Raw genomic sequence first — 20,845 nt, 5'->3', positions numbered from 1 at the left:
GAGTGTTTAGTAGTGTACACTCCGGTACTCCTAGATCTATCTAACAGAATGCGTCCGTTGGTAAAATCACCTGAATATGCAAATCGAGGATGCATGGGATCAATGAACAAGTGTGCGTCTTGGGCCTGGACATCAGAAATTCAGGATAACTGCAGCATACGTAGCGTTCAAGGCATCGGATCAGTTCGATTCGATCGGGAATTAGTAAGCTGCGAGATTAACTGGTAAGAGCAAGTTCAATAGGTAAACTACCAGCTCCAATTCATCTATAGTCAATCTAATAACTAATTCATATAATAGCAACCTACAAAACGTATAATATCATGTTCCACCTGTCATACACACGTTATGTCTTGAAGTACGTGTTGCAGCTGGCTACAAATCTATAGTCCACTTTTCTTCTCTATTATCTCTTATCTTTTTAAAATATATTTATAGCTAACTCACAGTCTGCTATTGTACTTGCTCTAATCGGCAAGCCCCAGCCCAAGGTCTAAAGCGAAGAGAATAGGCAAAAAATTGTTAGAGGACACCCAAAAAAAAATAGCAATGAGACAACAGTCACACCACAAAGATATGGATTGGCTCTAAGAGACTAAAAGACACTTCACAAAACGTCTAATTTAACATTGGACACACTCATATTATTTTATTATATATATTCGGTGAGAGAAATAGCGAGGAAAGTACTAAGTTGTGTCTATCTCAATCAATTTTATTATATCTCTCGGCACCGCCCCCCTAGCAAGAAGTGTGTGGCGCAGCTAGGCCCCGGCCAAGTGCAAATTCTTCACCTGGCTGCTCCTCCACAATAGATTGTGGACCGCCGGCCGGTTGCAGCAGCGCCAGTGGCCTAATGAATATTTCTATCAACTTTGCTTCAGAGACCTAAAGACCGTGCAACATTTGCTCAGGGATTGCCTGGTAACGCACCCTATTTGACGTGAAATGCTAGATAGGACCAGTTGCCAAGGCCTATGGACCGAGGAACACCTACCGGACGTTACGTTATAGGACTTTTGGATCCATGCCATAACGTCTGACACCGAAGAAACTCAAAAGGGGGTTTAGATCCCTACTCCTGCTGGTATCGTGTGAAATCTGAAAGGAGTTGAACAGCAGGGTGTTAACTCGTTCATGTCTATTTGTCATTGATACCCAGCCATTTCTCTAAAAAAATAATCTATAAAATAGTAAACTCATGATTTCACTTATTAGCCACTATGAGTTATAGCATAAAGGACAAATTAGAATGTCATTTTGAAACATGTATCTTCGTGTCTAGCTAGAATACAATAAATTAATACCACGAGGGTCTATTAATTAATCACACATTTTCTATAGCGTTGTAGAGCCGATTCACATATTTACGATGTCCGTTGTATAATTACACATTTTTTTTTGTGTCACGTAGTAAATTGTCCTAAGTAAATATTAGTAGTAACAATGGCACGAACAACTGATTAATATCCAAGACAAACCATGATACGCTAATCTAGAATCTGGACTTCCTATGAATACCAGTACTTTCGTCTGGTTGGTTATTTATAATAGATTGGTCGTATGTGGTTAGCCCAACTATGCACACTGTCCGTTGTGTAAAAATGCCCTTGAATCACCCCTCCATCTTATGTTGGAATGTAGATATACGTAAGAGGTGAGAAAAAGTTACAAGATGGGCAACATGTAAACCACTAAAACCAGCTTCATGGGAGACGACTGCTAGGTTGCGTTCTAAACAACTCAGAGCTGAAATTTTTAATGACGAGTAATATATCGGTGTATTATAACAGATCTATGTAACTTATGATGGACTACATATAATCATGCAGAAAAGAAAAAGGTCTATATTACCAAAGATGAACTGCATAGACCCATGAAAAATAAAAGAAACGGTTTTTTAATTTGGATGTCCGAAGTGTCGTATATAAATGATCGGAGATAGCATGCATCAGCACTATGAAGCTGTAAGTTGCAACTGAGATTTCACTCTGCAGTTGCATAACCTCTCCTTACGGGCGTCTTCTGTTTAGAAGATTTTAAAGAAAATTTAGAGGAATTGACTCTCGTTGTGTCAAAATCTGGTAAAATTCGTGTGTTCGCGAAGCTCGTGAAAATCGGTTCCGCCGTTTTCTTGAGCGGGTAACGAGTCCAGTAGCCCGTGCGGCCTGGGCATTTTTGGTAGCCCATATGAGCTGGGCCTGTTGGCCCAATATTATCAGAGCTGCCAAGTGCGTGGATCAGCTGGCGCTCGCGCCGCCAAATCTGGACAATTTTTCTTTGGGTTGTGACGTGCAGGTGGCAGCACGCCAGTTCTAAGGTTCATGCCTTCATGGCATTGTTTCACTTAGCAATTTGGCACGCAGCAAGAGATGAAACGATCGGGCAAAAAAACAACATCGGATTTGATCTGAAACAACAGCAGTATCGCATACACCCAAACTCAATAAACTCGATCAAAGGAGGTACGTACTGACTGAAAGTTACATGGACGAGCAAACTGAATCACTACCGAACAACCTGACCGACCACAGCCTAATTTAACCGAAACCAATTAAACTAACACGCCACGAACTACTCATTAATTATTGACTCTAATCAATACGTCCAACGTGCATCATCGATCGTCCCAAACTAATTAACACACTGATCAAATTTGCAATGGCACGTCGATCACATCATCGGCACGGCGGCAGCGGGGCAGCTGCCGCTGCTGCCGGGGCCGAACATGAGCGTGCTCTTGGGCCGGTACACGCCTTTCACGCCCTGGGGCAGCGACGCCACCTTCTCCCTCTCCAGCGTGAGCCCCAGCCACTTGTTCGACGGGATGAACGGCGCGGCGCACAGCGGCGTCGGCGACGAGCCCAGGTACACCCTGCACCGGCTCCGCTGGAACATGCCCAGGTCGTACACCATCACCAGGAAGTAGCCGTTCTTGTCCGTCCTCGTGCTCGTCAGGTTCAGCACCCTGTCGGCGCCGTAGCACACCAGCTCCGCCGTCGCGTCTGCACGCAGGTCAGCGATCACCGGACGTCATGTCAGAGTGGTTAATTTGCTTGCTTGCTAGCTAGCTAGCTGCAGCAGCGTGAAGACGACATGAAATGTAGATTTTTGGAAGGGTTAATGCTCACTTGGTAGAGGAGAAGCGTCCATGTAGCGGTTGTAGCCGCTGAGCTTGCAGGACTTGCAGTAGATCGTGCCCTGGACGACGACGACCGGTTGGATCCGGCTCGGCGGCGACGGCGGCGGCGGCGGCGGCCGCGGCCGCGGCGCCTGCCGCCGCGGCGAAGAAGTAGCTGGAACCGGAGCGGGAGCAGGAGCAGGAGCTACGTACCTCCTCCCCGACGCATGAGAAACCGGGAGGAGAGCGCCAATTAGGAAGAACAGCGCAGCGACCACGGCCAAACGGATCTTGGCGGACACCATCTTGATTTCAGTACTGCACTTCGCAGGAGTGAATCAGTGAACTGACACTATACTGATCAAGTGTGAGAAAGGCTCACGCATACATGAGCTAATTTATAGAGGTAGATCGATGGCTAGGGTTTCCTGCGCCGTTTGGATTAGTTTGGCTGGCTTGCTTCATTTGCCGTCAAACACAATTGATCGTGGAATCGCGATTCCCATTTGGATCCATGCGTGCAGTTAATGCCTTTGTTGGCTTATGACGAGTAGAGTTTCGTTAGGGTTCTAAACAAACCTGCAGAACGGAATAGTGAGTTGCAAGCATGAAGAAGGCCGGCGTAGACGTCTCTGACTCCTGCATTAGGCTGCAACTTAACTGCACATGAACGAATTAAGGAGCAAATTGAACGGCAGACTTTTCTTCACCTCGCCTGCAATTTGCCACCGTAGATTTCAGCATTATATACATCCATATTCAGAGCTTTTGCTGACCCTAATTAAAGATCAGCAGAAGGATACTGAAACTGATCCATCAGTGCGTTTACTTTGACAAAGTTTCAGACTTTTATTGGACTCGATATAATCCTTACAAGTTACAACCACATGGCACTCACTCTTTTGCTGTGCTCCCATTGGATTTTCTTGTTCTTTTGCCACTGAAGATTGTAGATCGAGCTAGGCAGCTAGCTAGCTGAGGAAGACGCTATGCTCAGCTCTCCGGACCGCTAAAAGATTAAGGTCCTGTTTAGTTTCCAAAATTTTTTCCTAAAAACAATCATATCAAATTTTTGGACATCTAAATAAATCATTAAATATACATGAACAATAAAACTAATTACACAGTTATGGGAGAAATTATGAGACGAATCTTTTGAGTCTAATTAGGACATGATTAGCCATAAGTGCTACAGTAACCAACATGTGCTAATGACGGATTAATTAGCTCAAGATTCGTCTCGCAGTTTTTTGGCGGAATCTAAAATTTGTTTTATAATTAGACTACGTTTAATACTTTAAATATGTGTCAAAAACTTGACGTGATGTTTTTGCGAAAAAAATTTTGCAATCTAAACAAGGTCTAATCTGATTTGAGTCATTTGACATTGGGGAGCGTGGCCACTGATGTTCGCGCTGAACGGCGACGACCTCTGTTTGTACTCTTCTACATGAACAAACGATAGGGTGCAGTAGTAGCAGTAGTTTTTGAGCTGGGTATCTGTGCAGAGTTGCTTCTAAGGCAGGCAAGCATCTCTCCTGAACCCTTGATTTCTGGTGCTGAATTCATTCATTGATAGCACGTTACTAGTACATTTTTTTTGGTCATTAGCAGATGATTCACTGAGCTGTTTGTTACCTGTCGACTTGCAACAAAAGGAATGCTTGTGCCAGAGGAAAGGTGAGGATATACTAGTTGTATTTACGAACAGATAACACTGTCAAAGTTATCCATGAACTGTGAGTGACTTGACTAATTTTTCAGCAAGTTTGCCTCGACTGAATCAATTCGAATCGAGACAAATTTGACACAGATTGACTCATTGGTTTTGCAATTGGTACTGGAAACTGAAGACCCGGTTCCGTTCTTCCATAGGTAAACGGCAAACACAAGATGAGAAGCCGATTACATCATGGCTCCCACTATTGGGCTGCCCATAGTAATGCCTCTGCGTTAAGATCTTAACGGGCTTAATATCGGGAACACAATGGTATGGAAAAGCCCACGTAGTTCTTGCACAATGGAATCTGAAACTTGCCCGAATCCGATAACTCGTGTAGTACCCTTGAGTTTGATAAAAACTTTAGAGTTTTTTTATCATTCTTAAAAAAAAGTAAGTGTAAAAAGTTTGATATCTTAAAATAAAAAAAAATTGTACTAAAATTTTTGGTACATTGGGGTACTTTTCAAGAATGATAAAAAAACCCAAAACTTTAAGACAACGATAGGATTTTCTAAATATATATTTTAACTGTTATTTTTTATTAAAATATATAAAAAGGAATAAGTGTTTATCTTTATTAAAATGCTCTTAGTGGCTTATCTATACATGTTTTTCCTAATATTTTTAAAATATTTTAAATGTTTGACCATATTATTATCCAAAACAATAAGAATTATAAAACTAGAGGGTGCATTACACACTAGCTTGTTGTCTAGCTGATATTTTCATGAGGTAACTAAGAAGATGATTTGCTTTTGAAAAGATTGTTTGGCTTTTTCATGAGAAAGGCAAACATCGTATTCATAGACGAAAAATAATTTTATGAATAGAACTTTTATATACTTATTCTCAGTGATCTAATCGCCAAGGTCAAAACTTTAGGGGAAAATGCTAAAACCAACTCTAAATTTAACATTGAAATTTTAAGTTTTAGCTTATAAGTTTAAACAGAAATAAAAATATTGTAGTTGTAAAATTGCAATCGATAGACATGTCGCTTTCACATACTAACAGGAGTATGTGCGCCGATCGAAATACGCTTCCAGTTGCTTTCATCCCTGACCTTTCCCTGCGGCTTTGGGAAAAATTATTCCTTCAATCCATCGCTAATTTTCTCTCGTACACGCAAGCTGCCTAGCCACGCTGCACAAGCGAATTGGAGGGTCCCAAAAAATTATTGCACAAGCGAAAACGAGGAGAGATCGATAAATTCTGGAAAAGTATCGCACGTATAAAACGGCTAGCTAGCTAAGGTAGCTGTTCTAAAGCAAGAGATAATTAAGCTCCCGGAAGCAACATAGTGTAGTTGCGATTGGGGACAGTTTTTTTCTGTGTTGGCTCAATCGTATTGTTGTACTTAGACTTGCTTCGTGCCCTCCATATCCTCAAGGAATAGGCCAGCTTCTAGACAAAGAATTATTGGGTAGGTTTTTTTCCCTAATCTGATAAGTGTTCGTTTTCTCTGGAAAATAGAGTATTATGTTTGATATTGTTGACTTTTGGATTTATGTTTGCTCACTCATCTTGTTAAAACAATTACTTAACTATATTTATTTGTTGTAATTTGTTTTTTCATTAAAAGAGCTTTAAGCATGAGTAATATTTTTATATTTGCAAAAAAATATATGAATAATCATATATATATATATATATAAATTAATGGTGTCAAACATTAAACAAGATTTCCACGAAGCACCAAAGGATGGCCGTGTTGATAAGACACTGTCATCTGATGAGATGCATGCACTCTCGTCTTTGCTCTTCTGCTTATGCTTATAAACTAAAATTATAAGCTTAAATGTAGAGTTGATTTTCGGATAATTTTGTGGTTTTTTATTAAGTTTATTTTTCAACTTTAGCTTTTAGATCACTAAGAACACATATATAAAAATTTTATTCGTAATTTTTTTTTGCAAATATATCATTTGACTTTTTTTTTGAAAAAAGGCTTTTAAAGCCCTGCTTTTAGTGAAAGCAGAAAGTGATTATTGCTGGAGATACCAGCTTACAAGTTTGCTGGACAGGAAATGCCACATCTCGGCAAGATTTTACCATCAAAGCCTAACATAACCAACATACGACTTTCAGTCTTCTAACTCACAAAGCATCTACCAAGGCAGAAACAAAAACAACAAAACACCTCCAAAACTATCATCCAGCACCCCTTCTTCCTCTGGCAACAGCTGAGATACTCCTTCATGTAGCTTCACAATCGCCTCATCCAGCATCGATGTTTCCTTGCTCTTCAGAAGAGCCCTCCATTTCCTGAGAAGACAAATAATCCGAAAAATAATCGTTACAGGAGAGGAGAGCAATTTCTTTCTGAAGATCATATCATTTCTAACATTCCAAAGTGACCAACTAACAGCAGTTAGAATCGTTATCCCCCAGCTGCTTTTTTTGCTGCCAGCTCTTCCAATACACATCTGATAAAAGTGTTCGAGATCAACAGGTCTTTCATTCCAGTCAAAAGCAACTCTACAAACACACCACACAAAAACTGCTATAGGACATGTAAAAATAACGTGTTTAGCATCTTCTAAATGTCCACATAGAATGCAAAATTCTGATCCCTCCCAACCTCTTTTCTTTACTTGAAAAACAGATTGAATTCTATCTTTATCAGCTAGCCACAAGAAATGTTTTACTTTGAGAGGGCATGGGGCATTCCAGATATCCATCAACCTAGCTACAAAAAACCCTCTAAAAGTAACAGCTCTATACATTGATCTTACTGAAAATCTTTTCGAACTCTCTAGAATCCAAATAATAGAGTCTTTATTCGTGCTCAAACGCACTTGCGAAATCTCCTTTAATAAATTAGTCCAACTCTCTAGCAGTGAATCCCCATAATGTTATACAACTTTGCAGTGAATCCCCTAATTCCAAAATATAAACATTTTACGATTGTTAAGAAAAGTGGTATTAATAAACATTTTACAACTTTGCAGCTGGGCTTCATTTTGTACCTTTCATTTGTTCATTTCTTTGCAAATACACATGTACATTTATTCCAAGAGCCAGCAAATTGCAATCCTACAGATTAATTAAACAAAGAGAATTATTGTACTCTGCAAATTAATTTCTTCAGTCTTCAGGCATGTTGAAAATCTTCAGGTTTTTGTGTTCATTTCTTCGGTATTCAGTTAGCTATTCGCCATGAAACAGTAAGCTTTGGTGTTCATTTCTCGATGTATCCGGTCATCTGGAGGACGAGGTTCCTGACGTTGCGGAGGTCCCTCCCTTTGAGCGTCCTCCCCTTGCCGGCGCACATGGAGTACGCCGCCGTCTGACCTCGAAGCCTCCTCCGATCAACAATGGCGTGCGGCGGCACGACGGCAATCCCATTCGCCTTCTTCTTCGCAGCGCCGCCGTCGTCTTCGTCGTCGGTCTGGCACAGCATGCCGTCCTCGGAAGCCCAGGACCGAGACCGCCGCTTCCGGCGGGAGATGATCTCCACCGGAGCAGACAGCGACGACGTCGTCTCCGGCGGCGAGCCGATGGGACGACCAGCCACCACCGAAGACGACGGCACGCCACCGTCGGCGCGGCCATCACCGGAGGACAAGCTGTCCTCCGAGGGCTCGGGCCACAGGATGTCAGCCTCCTGGAATTCCTCCATGGCCTCGCCGGCCGCCGTCCCGGACGGAGAGAGCTCGGCGTCGGCGGCGAGGGGGGTATATATAGTGGAGAGAGGCGTGTCTTGGTGAGCAAGCACTCTTCCTTGGGGAGACGGCAAATGATCAGCGGAGCGGAGTGTGTTTGTACGCTGCAAGGAACCCAACCGGGTTGATGTGGAGTGCGGTGCACCCTATCGTCAGCTGCCACGTGGATGCCACACGTTAATACAGTTGTTTTGGTTAGTAATGGCAATTTTTTTTTCTCTGTGGGCCGTTTTAATTTACCGCGGGGAAATTTCGTTCTCGTCACTGTAAAAGTATGAGATTAATGTGGAGAAAGGTCTGAAAATGAATGCTATTTTCTTCTTAAATTTCGACTCCCTCCTGCAAAAGAGCAATAGAAAAAACACCGGGTTCAGGATGTCATGCCAATTCTATCATATAGAATGCCAACACACAGTAATGCTGGTTTCTTCACATGAAAATCATATAGGAACACAAAGAAAATTTTTCAATAGATTTAAGCTCCTTATATTTTTTTATTTAACATTCATATGTTTTAGGTCATTCCATAGGAATTCTATATAGAGAATTTTTTTACATGATCCATACCCTACAAAATCCCTATAAAATCCGTTTGTTCTAAGGGAGCCCTCAGTCATCTTTTATTGCTAAGATGTAATAAATGTAAAGTCACTGTCTAGAGTGAAAATACCAGGCAATAATGTGAAACCAACATTGATGATAAAATGTGATCTACTAAAATTGGAATTCACACTAAATAATTAGTTGAATTTTTCATACACGTGTCAAAATGAAATGTTAAGGGTGTGTTTATAGTTTCTGCCAAGTTCAATATCCAGGAGCAATTTAGCGTTAATCCTATGTTCATTCTGACTAGGTCGCTTACTGTGTTCCCACGTGTTGATTACTTGATTACCAACGTACTTACGCGAGATAGAATTAAACTGGGGTAGCCCTGTCTCCTGGTAAACCCAGCTTCACAAATGACAGAATTTTCACACGGCAAGATAAGTAGTATTTCCAATGTATAAACCATTGTCTTTTCACTTATAATTATAATTAGCAAAAGAAATATTTTCTAAAACTTAATTTGAAGTTTATTTTAAGGTTTTAATCATATATTATTTTACCGCTTTGGTTTTAAATAATTAAGAACATGTTTATAAAAGTTTTACACTTTTACTAATAGGATAGTTTCCCTTGTGTTTAATTTCAGCTGAAGATGGGGCTGATAGTGTTAGTGTTTGCTCCTTTCTGATAACACGTACGGATGTATCGAAGGATGGTGAAAATTCACGAAACATATTTGCGGAAGTGCAAAAGCAACGAGACCAATTCGAATCGAGCTCCCAAATCATCTTGTTACATTTCAATTTCTCCTCCTTGATTGTACAAATTTAGTAGCATTAATTTCCATGGATGGATCCATACAGCTTCAATTTGTGCCCTTAATGGCAGCAGCGCATCATCCTTCGATGAACCCGGTCATCCGCAGCACGGAGTTGCGGAGGTGGCGCAGGTCGCGCGCCCGCTTGCACGGCCGCGGCCCCAGCGACGGCGGCGTGCACGACACCGCCGGCGCCGCCTCCTCCTCCTCCTGCTGCCGCCGCAGGCCGAACAGCAGCAGCAGGTGCGGCGGCACGACCGCCACCTTCCCGACGTCGCTGCCGTGGTCGTCGTCGGCCTCCTCCTTAGCACCGCCGTATTTCCAGCGGGCGTGCAGGAGCGCGGTCTTGAAGGGGACGTCCACCGGCCGAGAGCCCGCCGCGCACCGCTGCTGCTTGGCCCGCGGCATGGACGCCTGCTCCGATGGCGGCGCAGGGGATATCGCCGGCGGTGGCGCGTCGTCGGCGTCGGCGTCGGTGTCAGGCCAGAGCACCTCGAACTCGTCGAGTTCCTCCTCCACCTCCATCGCCATGACAAGGCGGCAACCAGGCCGAGAGAGCTAGCAGCTCACCTGGGACCGGGCGCGCGCGCGGCCGTAGCTATATACCGGGGGGAGACGGGCGGCCGGCCGCCCTTCCTGGCGGGACTCCACCGCGGCCGGATCGCGAGTGAGATTTTGGCGACGGCGACCGCGCGTTGGGTGAGCTCCACCCGCGGCCGTGAAAGCGAAGCGGCGGTGAGGAGGTGTGTGGATGCCGCTGCCGCCATCGCGCCGCGGGCTTCGGACGCGGCGACGGGAGCACACGTTTCCTCCCCAACTTGCACGATTTTGCACCCCTGTTTTGCAGCGTTGCAAGGGAATCCACGCGAGCCATTTGGGCGGGCGTGACACTAGTGTGCATGGTTGATATTTTTGATGCGATAGTAGAATTCTGCGTTCTGAATGATTATCAAAACTTTTCATAAAAACATCACATCAAATCTTTGGACACCCAAAGTTTTAAGTATTATTTAATAATATAAAACGATAAAATTAATTATTTTAAAATTGAAAATCTATTAAAAATAAAATGATAAACTTTTATATAAAAACATTTATGTAAAGAGATTCGTTTTGGTCATACAAAAGTACCTCAAGTTACTAATACCTCACAGTACCAAATTATTTTTGATCGTTGAATCTAACGATGCACATACTACTCAGCTAAATCCAACGGTGGGTAACGATTTGATATCTCATAGTACTTTTTATTAGACCGGAGTAAATCTTTTATGTAAAACTATTTTTTTCTAACATTTCGAAAAAAACAACCGTACATAAGTCGAGTAATAATCAGCGAGTCAGAAGAACACAACCACGGTTGATTATTGCAAGGTCATTAGAGCATCCCAGCAGTTTATCTAAATTTGGTCATTCATATTTTTTTTGATAATCATCTAAAACAGTTTCATCTTTCATATCTTTCATATCTATTTGTACTTCAGCAGATCATCCATATATAACATCTTTCGTATATTTTTGGAGGATGGAGAGAGAACATCTAAATACAAAGTTTCTCTCTTCTAAAAATAGATGACATAAAAAATAGATGATGAGATGGATGTTCCACTTAAACTTAATTTTTTACTCTTTATTTATTTAAGGATGAGATTTTAAGGATGAGATGGATATACGGTTGGATTGCTCTAATCGGGCTGTAACTGCTGATGGTTGCACCTACTTCTGGAGATCAGTCACAGTGTACTGCAACTGCGGCCGTCAGCATCATCAGCACGCATGCATGCATGCATGTAAACAGGGCAGTGTTTTCTCTGGTCTCAGGATTTCCGTCTTCGCAGAGCTTCGTCAGGGTGCGAAGTCGGCAGGTGTCAAACTTGCTACAGAAATTCCCCCACGTTTGGCCTTTTCACACACCTTGTGCGATTCTTTCATTACCTCGTGAATCCCATCCGAAATCAAGAACAAGGTGCTAACTGAACATCCGAGCCGCCGCACAAATGTGATCGAACATCTCACGCATGCATGGAGCGGGTGGACTCATCGACTCATCGTTCTCGCCGTCGCCGGTGGAGACAAACGCCGCGGCAGCAACAACGTAGGAGACGCGCCGCCGTCGGCCGCAGCCACTACGGCGGTGGATTCAATCATTCAATTGCCGGCCGGTGACCCAATCAAAGTACAGGTGCACAAGCCTCCGCCGCTGGCCATGGTGGCTCCGCCTCGACCGACGACCATGGCACCACCCCCTGAATTATCACTAGTAGAGTAAACTACGGCCATGCAGTTGAAGTCTTGTGACAGCGCAGCCTCCGATGGGCGGCGGGATCGCGGGATCAACGCGACGGCAGTAGAGCGTGCGCGCGCGCGATCGCGCGCACACACACAAAAAAAGCATCGCCATCTCCGACGCCGGCGGTGACTTCGCTGAATTCCCCGGCGGACAGCATATGGTCAGCTCTGCACTAGTCCACTACTGCAGAAGCTCAGTCCTGATCTCCGATTCTCAGGCCTCCTTTAGTTTCTAAATTTTTTTTCAAAAAACATCACATCGAATCTTTGAACACCTAAATAAAATATTAAACATAGATGAACCAAAAAACTAATTGCACAGTTACGAAAGAAATCTTGAGATAAATCTTTTGAGCCTAATTAGTCCATGATTAGCCATAAGTGCTACAGTAACCAACATGTGCTAATGATTAATTAATTAGGCTCAAAAATTCGTCTCGCGGTTTCGAGGCTAGCCGTGAAATTTGTTTTTTTATTTATGTCAAAAAACCCTTTCAACATCCGATCAAACATTTGATGTGACACTTCTCCCAAACAATTTCTCAATGTAAAGACCACCTCAGTCAGCCATCGCCGGCATCGCCGGTTTCGGGCTGCAGCTGCAGGGCCACACCTGATCTCGCGCACATCGATCTTGTGACCAAGGCTGATGTCGCTCCGAAGAAAAAAAAACAGCCAAAGCTGTTTGTTCCATGAAGCAGATGGTGCTTTCTCTGCTCGCTTCTGTGATCCTGTCAATTTCACCGTCACGGTGTTGTCAAAAGTCATCAGCATTAGTATTTATATCTAGTGACGAATTATTTGTGATTATTCCGGTATGGAAGTATCAACCATGACTCAGAAGTGGAAGCCCAAAACCACATTGTAGCAAATGCTACTGCCTCCGTTTCACAGCTTTAGAGTTTATAAAATTGACTAGATTCGTATGAATTTAATAAATCTAAACATATATATAAACAATATACATATACTTTTGACAAATAAATTAATCTAGACATAGCTAAAAAAACTTATAATACTAAACGAAGGGAGTATAATGCGCACGCTGCCCAATAGAAAGAACATATTTTAGCTGATATCGTTAGCCTTTTGACACACTATTTATTATTCATCTTATTTAAAAATAATCGTAAAAAATATGAAAATGTAAGGTATAATTAATATATATTTAGTAATTGATCCACCCATTACCAAACTAACGACAGTTATGTATGTTTTGTAAATAAGATGAATGATTAAACATGTGTAAAAAATATGCAGGCTATTTATTAAAATACGGATGGAATATCTATGAGGTGAACAAATGGCATCCTTGGAACTCATTGTCAATTAATCTCGACCAAATCTAATGCAGAAAATTTATCTGTATAACTTCTAGTGCTGAACCTATTGCCTTCTGCAGATGAATATCATTTTTCCCATGGTGTGTCATGTACCCATGCGTGCAATCAGCATCTTTACTGCTAGTGTTTGCTACAGCAATAGTAATCAGTTGGCACCTTTGATTTTCTTTCCCTGTTCCAACCGCTTGCAATTTGTAACTATTCCAGTGAAACTTCTTGATGCCATAACACTATTTCCAAACCCAGCCTTTTTTTTTCTTTTCCAAATGTTGTTGAGACAATGCACGTTACAAAAGTTAAGTGCGTGGGACTCACACGATCACATCCGACCAAATGCACAGTTAGACGTGGCACAATAATGTACTTATATTCCATTTTATACTTTCGGCCTGTTTGACTCATTAATGATAAGCCTGATAAGACTATAGATTAATATACTTGTCAAGTATTTGGCCCATTTCTGAAGCTCACTTCAGTGCAGGCCTGAAGATGAAAATTCAGCTGCAAGTCACATGGCACCCCATAAGCCCATACCATGATACCATAATCATCTTCGATGTTGTTCAAATGAGGTCTGGTTTATTCTGCATTTTAAATCAGGATTTCTGCGTTGCAATTAGCACCTGTGGATCATGGCATCGATGGATGGTGATAGTATCTCTTTGCCTGATCCCATGTAACACAGTTTTTTGAAGTTAAGTCAGGGTAACATTGTCGCTGACATACGAGCCTAATTATCTATGGGCCCACGTGTCAGTCTCCGTCCCTCCGACTTTGCATTTTCATTTTCGATCCCCTGACGCTCGCAGCTCGCTGCTTTGCTTTTGCATTTTGAAAGGAGCCCATAGCTCCATGTCCGTCCATGGCGAGCACATGGCGACAGCGTTTCGAGCGCTCGCGATCGAGGAGCCTGATCGCCTGAAGCAGTGAATCCCCAGCACTGCATGCGTCGACACGATCGACCGGTCATCTCAAGTCAGGCCGGGGTGTGGCTTTCCGGTCAACTTTTCTCCCCTCCCTAGCAAGAAGCACACCATCACCATGCTTGCTCCCCAGCAATGGAGGTGTGCTCCCTCTGTCAGGTATCTTTTGTCACATCACCTGGGAGAGAAGATGATGTCGCTACCTACACATGCATGCAAACACCCAAATTCGCAATGCATTTGCGTTTTGCAATTGCATGATGATGCCATAATACTATGCCCCCCCCCCCCCCCCAATGCTTGCTCCTCCTTGTGCTCACAAGAGGTCATCACCCATGGCCATTGTTCTTGCCTTTCAGAGACCAGTACGAGTACTTGTGTATAGATGTCACGTCGATAAAGTATACTAGCACGCAGTAGGTGAGAAACAGTGCAATTCTGATGGATGGTGATCGATGGCTATGATGATGCAGTGGAAGCACTGTGCGCCTTTGCTGTAGAGACTGGAGAGGATCAGCATTCAGCAACACCACATGTGCACTGGTCTGTCTTTGGGGCGATTCATTGGGTCTGTCCCTGGTTTGGTTCTGGTTGCCATTGGGTTTCTTTGGAATGGCTAAAATTTTGCTGCAAAACATTGGGGGAGTAGTGATGATGCTACTTACATTTGGAGTCCGTTTTTCTTCTGGAGAAGATGTTTAAGCCCAGGAGAGCCTCCAAAACAGCAGTCGTGGTGTCATTTAACATGAACTCATCGAGGTGACCACTCACCTGCAAAGAATCACTTGCTGTCAGTGATGCAGTTCAGCACTGCGACTGCTCGAGACGAATGTTCAACTCCATCAATATCTGAGTTCCAAAAGTTTGTGGAGCCAAAGCATCTACAGAAGTACAGAGAAGGAACCCTCTCTTCTTTGTGGTCTCTTCTTTCTCTCGGGTGCAATAATTTCAGAGGGGCCAAAGTCACCAGTGCATCCGTGCGTGCCTGGGGCTAGAAATAGAATGGCTATTTGGCTACAAATCTAGCTTTTGTCCCCCTCACGGGTGCACTGATCGAACAACAGGAGCGGTGTCTTAAACTCTTTAACCACTGTGCTGAGCTTTGAGCCAGTCAGGGTTACACAGTTCATATTGCTGTAGCATGCTTTGCAGTGCGTTTGCAGTGATCTGTCTGAAACCTGAACCATGACAAGAGCAAAATTAAACCACATGAGCTATTACTGTAGTGCCTTTACACTTCCTGGCCGTGTAATTGGAGGAGAAGAGATCGGGATTATTTGGGTCACTGGAGTCCTGCATGTTCGTCTACCCCCCACGGTCCAATTCCAATGCACGACTCAGGCCGCGTTCGCCATGCTGTACAAGTTAACTTACCTCCCTAGGCCCGCGTTCGTCTGAATATATAAGTTAACTTACTTTTCTCGTTTTTCACGCAAACACTTTTTAAACTGTTAAACGAGTATGTTTTATAAAATTTTTTTATAGAAAAGTTGTTTTAAAAAATCATATTAATCTACTATATATTTTTAATAGTTAATAATTAATTAATCATGTATTAATCTATTATTACGTTTTCCGTGTCACCATAAGTTAACTTACCACCCCGGGGGCCAAACGCGGCCTCAAAACTTTTCGCATTCGTCTTTTCGTCTGTTTATATTTATACCAATTTTTAAAATTTTAACCCTAAATTTAGAGTTTATTTTAGGTTTTTTCACCGATATTCATTTTTGAGCATTTCTTTTAAATCATTAAGAATATTTACATAAAAGTTTTATTCACAACTTATTTTTCGTTTGCAAATGTGTCATTGGTTTTTCCATAGAAAAAATCATACAATCACCCCCTAGGACAAAATTTCTCAAGCATAGTTAACTATGCAAGCGAAAGTTCCATACATAAATAGATAAATTTAGCGGGAGGAAAACCACATGAATTTACTTCCGCGTCTCCTTTTTTAAGCTGCGACTATGGCAATATATAGAGCGGTTAGATTTTAGGCATGTGGGGGAGGGTGGTGTAGGGAAGTGTGGGTGTTCTCTATCTTAGAGGGATGCCAAGGGAGTGCTAGACCGGTGTCCGTTGTGGATGTCACTTTGACCACAGAAAAGAATGGTTAAGATAATGGTGGGTCATGTTGCGAGGGAAATATTATTGTAGTGATTAGGTGGTGGGAGGTCGTGGTGGATATGATAATAGAAGCCAAATACTGAAGACATGTGGGTAATCGTGCTGGGATAGAGAAGCTATGAAAGATGGAGGATTTGACGATGTAAGGGTTCTAGAAAAGAGGTGTGGTATAGTCAAGCGAATCTCACCCTATGCTAGAGGTGACAACTATGAGGCAGACGAAGAGCTGGCATGATGTGCCTTACACAATGTTGGTGAGAGAGAAGCCTTGTTGGAATGGTTAGAAGGTTGTGGGAGGCTAACTAGTGGATCTAGTTGTTTGAACTGCTTGAAACGAGAGAGGAGGATTGTGCAGGGCTAGGAAGATAGAGGAGAACAACATCACATGGTTTATAAAAAGAGAAAGATATGGGGAGGTAGTGGGATGTGTCAATGGTACAAGACGGTGTCGTTGCTTAGGTGAGTGAACTCATGTTAATAAGGAAATGGGGAGATGTCTGGTTGGCTTTACCAAGATCCAATGAAAAACATGGGTTTGCTAGGTCTTGTGTGATTGAAATTCTCCTAGACTTTAGTCACCTACTCTTCGACCATTGAATTGAAATCCAACGGTCCAGTAGTCCTATTCAAGCTCCAATCGACAAGGAGAGAGAGGAAGGAGTTAGAAGAAGACTTGCCTATGGTACCGACCTCCTGATGGTGCTAATAATGTCGAAACTTTGGCAAAAGAACTAGGGGTTAGGTTTCAAGGTGAGGTCAGTGTAGGAGGGGGTTGAGGGGGTGGGAGGGGTTTCCACACACTTAGAGAGATGACCTTAGACGAGGGTGACAAACTGAGAGACGTCACAAGAGTTATGATAATGAAGGTTGGCGGTAAGGGAGAACATGGGGTTAGAGGTGGCGGCGGTCGGTGACACGAGCCACCGAAGATGAGGAAGACAATGGTGTAGAAACAGCGTTGCCAACCCACTATAAGATTCGAAGTAAAATTAAGAAGGGTGGGATGGGAGGATAGTCAGGTGTGGCTTGACAGTGACAGTGAGTTAGGGAACGACATGCCGAGAGTGGATGGAGCAATAACATCGACCTCGACAAGACTACGAAGAGCACGAATCTAGATATAATTCCATAGATAAAAAAATATAAGTAAATTTATCCAGTCACTTAAAAACTACACCGTTCAGTAACATTATATGATTTGGCACGAGAAATACTCTAAATGAATACTTCACCGTACATCCTCTGTTTAACTGCCAGAAGTGGTACGGTTCACGAATCGGAAAATAATGGCCGAAAAACACAAATACTCCTACTACTCTGTTAAAAAAACATTTCTGGGATTTTAGTTCTAGTGTTTGACCATCCGTTTTATTTAAAAAATTATTAAAAAATATAACAAAATTAGTCACCCATAAATTACTATTTAAGTAGTAAGAATAAAAATATTAAACATAAAATATTTTTAAATAAAACGAATAGTTAAAAATTCTATTAAAAAATACAGACATTCGTTTATTTTGGCGCGGAGACTGTACGTGCCTATTGCACAGCAGCTCACAGTCTAAAAGTTGGTATAGCAATTGATGGATTCCCCCATCAGACGCACGCACGCACGCTCACACAGTTCTCTTGTGCATGTTCATGTACGGACACATAGGACCCAGTCTCGTCACATCAGATACCCCCCTGACCCCACCACCCCACACCCCTTTCCACATAAACCTCCGCCTCTCCTCTCCTCTCCTCTCCTCTCCCCACCTGAATTTACACCGGCTCCTCCCGAAAGCGAAACCCGACGCCGCCTCCACCACGCGCGCGCGCGCGCCGCCGCCGCCGCCGCCGCACAAGCCATCATGCCTGCAGCCTCCGCCGCGCTCCTCCTGTACCTTCTCTCCGTGGCGGCGGCGGCGGCGGCGGCCATGGACCCCGCCGAGAGGGAGACGCTGCTGCTCGTCATGGAGGCCGTCTCCTCCGACCGCGACTGGCGCTCCGTCGGCCCCGACCCGTGCGGCTCGCCGTGGCCTGGGCTCGAGTGCAAGCCCGTGCCCGGCGCCGGGAACGTGGTGTCGGCGGCGAAGCTGCACGTCACGCGGCTCGACTTCGGCGCGGCGCCGAACCCGGCGTGCAGGGACACCGCGGCGTTCCCGCACCTCGCGTTCGCGCTGCCGCACCTCCAGTCGCTGTTCTTCGTCGACTGCTTCAAGAACCCGGCGGCCACCACCCCGTTCACCCTGCCGCCCTCCGGCAACCTCTCCTCCTCCCGCCTGCAGCAGCTCAGCGTCCGGTCCAACCCGTCGCTGTCCGGCACGCTGCCGCCGCAGCTGGCCAGCATCCGGTCGCTGCAGGTGCTCACCGTCTCCCAGAACGCGCTCATCCGCGGCGAGGTCCCGCAGGGCATCGGGGAGCTTAAGAACCTCGTGCACCTCGACCTCAGCTACAACTCGCTCACCGGCCCGATCCCGAGCCGCATCGGCGAGCTTCGGAGCTTGGTCGGCCTCGACCTCAGCTACAACTCCTTCTCGGGCTCCATCCCGGGCCAGCTCGGTGACCTGGCCATGCTGCAGAAGCTGGACTTGAGCTCCAATAACCTCACCGGCGGCGTCCCGGCGACCATCACCGGGTTGACATCTCTCACCTTCTTAGCATTGAGCAACAATGGGCTAAGTGGCCGCCTGCCGGCCGGACTCTCCGACCTCCGCGACCTCCAGTACCTGATCATGGAGAACAACCCGATGGGCGTCCCCTTGCCGTCGGAGCTGGGAGACATTGCGCGGCTCCAGGAACTCCGGCTGGCGAACTCCGGCTACTCGGGCTCGATCCCGGAGACGCTCGGCCGGCTCGCGAGCCTGACGACGCTGTCGCTGGAGAACAACAACCTCACCGGGAGGATCCCCGCCGGGCTGAGCCGGCTCAAGCGGATGTACCACCTCAACCTGAGCAAGAACGGGCTGGACGGGGTCGTGCCGTTCGACGGCGCGTTCCTCAGGCGGCTTGGCCGGAACCTCGACCTGAGCGGCAACCCGGGGCTGTGCGTCGACGACCGCGCCGTCGTGCAGGTCGACGTCGGCGTCGGCCTCTGCCGCCGGGGCGGCGCCGACGCCAGCTCGTCCGCCGCCGCCTCGCCTCGCGCACCGCTCACGCGATACGCGCCGCACCGGCTCACCGGCGGCCGCTGGTCGGCGGCGCTGCTGATCCGGCCGGTCGCCGTGGCGCTGTGCTGCTGCTGCTGCCTACTGCTCTGAGTTTGCACCGGTTGATCTGTACGTAAATTGTTCATTTGTCCTCTGTTACTCGTGTAAACCCAGGCGAGAATTCCGAGGTAAGCGAAAAGAGCAATTAGCTGTACAAATTCATCGTGTTTGGTGTGATTGGCACGTTTGGTTTTTAAAGGTTTTTCCCGTCGCTCGCTGGGTTGGGCCGCCGGATTGGTGATCGGTCAAAGCGAGCGTCAGGCCGTCAGGGAGGAGGGTGTATGGGTGTGATCTGTGGGTGGCCAATCTGGCCGTAAATCCGGCCGGGTGCCTGCAATTTGCGAGCAGTTTTCAGGCGCTCTGAAAGCCTGCGTTCTGTCATGCTTGCCACTGTAGTGACAAATGAGGTTATGTGCTTCGGTCATCGGCTCATCGCTCCCTGCCAGTGCGGAGAGAGGCTACATAGAGAAAAATTACTGTGCTAGTATCTCTAAAATCAGAACTAAGGCCCCGTTCGTTATCTTCTCGTTTTTCGCACGTATGCTTCCCGAACAGTTAAACGGTGTATGTTAAACGGTGTATTTTTTAAAACTTTCTATAGGGAAGTTGTTTTAAAAAATCATATTAATCTATTTTATATTTTTTTAATAATTATTAATTAATTAATTATATACTAATCTATTACTACGATTTCGTGTTACGTTTTCGTGTCAAGGATAAGTTAACTTACCCCGCGAGCCAAACACGGCCTAATTGCACCCTTGTAATGGTCAGGTCTACACGACGTTTGCCACGGGGAAAGAATTGATTCAATTGAACCTAGCACTCTTGTAGTAGTATCTTAACAGATGATAGCATTCATATTTTAGCACACGTCTGAGCATTTACCATTAAAAACTTATGTACTTATGATTTGTTTTGTTGTAACATATATTTTAATTATGACTTCCAATTTTTCATAAAATTTTGGCGGCATATGTATCATTCATATTCAACCTAACGAAACCAAGCCATCAACCAAACAAGATTCCAGTTAAGACCGAAAGAAACTAAGGGGAGATTGTTTTTTTATAAAAAATCAAATAGGATATTTA

At 44.6% G+C, this 20,845-nt stretch overlaps 4 protein-coding genes across 4 annotated transcripts; 1 reads left to right on the top strand and 3 right to left on the bottom strand.

The window, feature by feature from the left end:
- Positions 1-2,389: 2,389 nt before the first annotated feature.
- On the bottom strand, positions 2,390-3,426 carry LOC102707776 (non-classical arabinogalactan protein 30-like). The gene is made up of 2 exons (XM_006655449.3): positions 3,132-3,426; positions 2,390-3,005 (listed from the first exon to the last, which is right to left on the bottom strand). The coding sequence occupies exons 1-2, from the start codon at positions 3,424-3,426 to the stop codon at positions 2,674-2,676; spliced, it is 627 nt and encodes a 208-aa protein (XP_006655512.2). The 3' UTR covers positions 2,390-2,673.
- Positions 3,427-7,625: 4,199 nt separating this feature from the next.
- Positions 7,626-8,483, bottom strand: LOC102719489. Its single transcript, XM_006654633.3, has one exon. The coding sequence runs from the start codon at positions 8,464-8,466 to the stop codon at positions 8,026-8,028; it is 441 nt and encodes a 146-aa protein (XP_006654696.1). The 5' UTR covers positions 8,467-8,483; the 3' UTR covers positions 7,626-8,025.
- A 1,223-nt stretch (positions 8,484-9,706) lies between these two features.
- Positions 9,707-10,434, bottom strand: LOC102719206. The gene has a single exon (XM_006654632.3). It carries the CDS (start codon positions 10,404-10,406, stop codon positions 9,954-9,956), a length of 453 nt encoding a protein of 150 aa, XP_006654695.1. The 5' UTR covers positions 10,407-10,434; the 3' UTR covers positions 9,707-9,953.
- A 7,979-nt stretch (positions 10,435-18,413) lies between these two features.
- On the top strand, positions 18,414-20,258 carry LOC102707497 (receptor like protein 29-like). The gene has a single exon (XM_040524461.1). The coding sequence runs from the start codon at positions 18,414-18,416 to the stop codon at positions 19,800-19,802; it is 1,389 nt and encodes a 462-aa protein (XP_040380395.1). The 3' UTR covers positions 19,803-20,258.
- The last annotated feature ends 587 nt before the right edge of the window (positions 20,259-20,845 follow it).

Source organism: Oryza brachyantha, chromosome 5, assembly GCF_000231095.2.
Source record: "Oryza brachyantha chromosome 5, ObraRS2, whole genome shotgun sequence".
Lineage (NCBI taxonomy): Eukaryota > Viridiplantae > Streptophyta > Magnoliopsida > Poales > Poaceae > Oryza > Oryza brachyantha.
The sequence above is the reverse complement of the archived record's forward strand: the minus strand, read 5'-3'. Positions and strand labels throughout refer to the sequence as shown.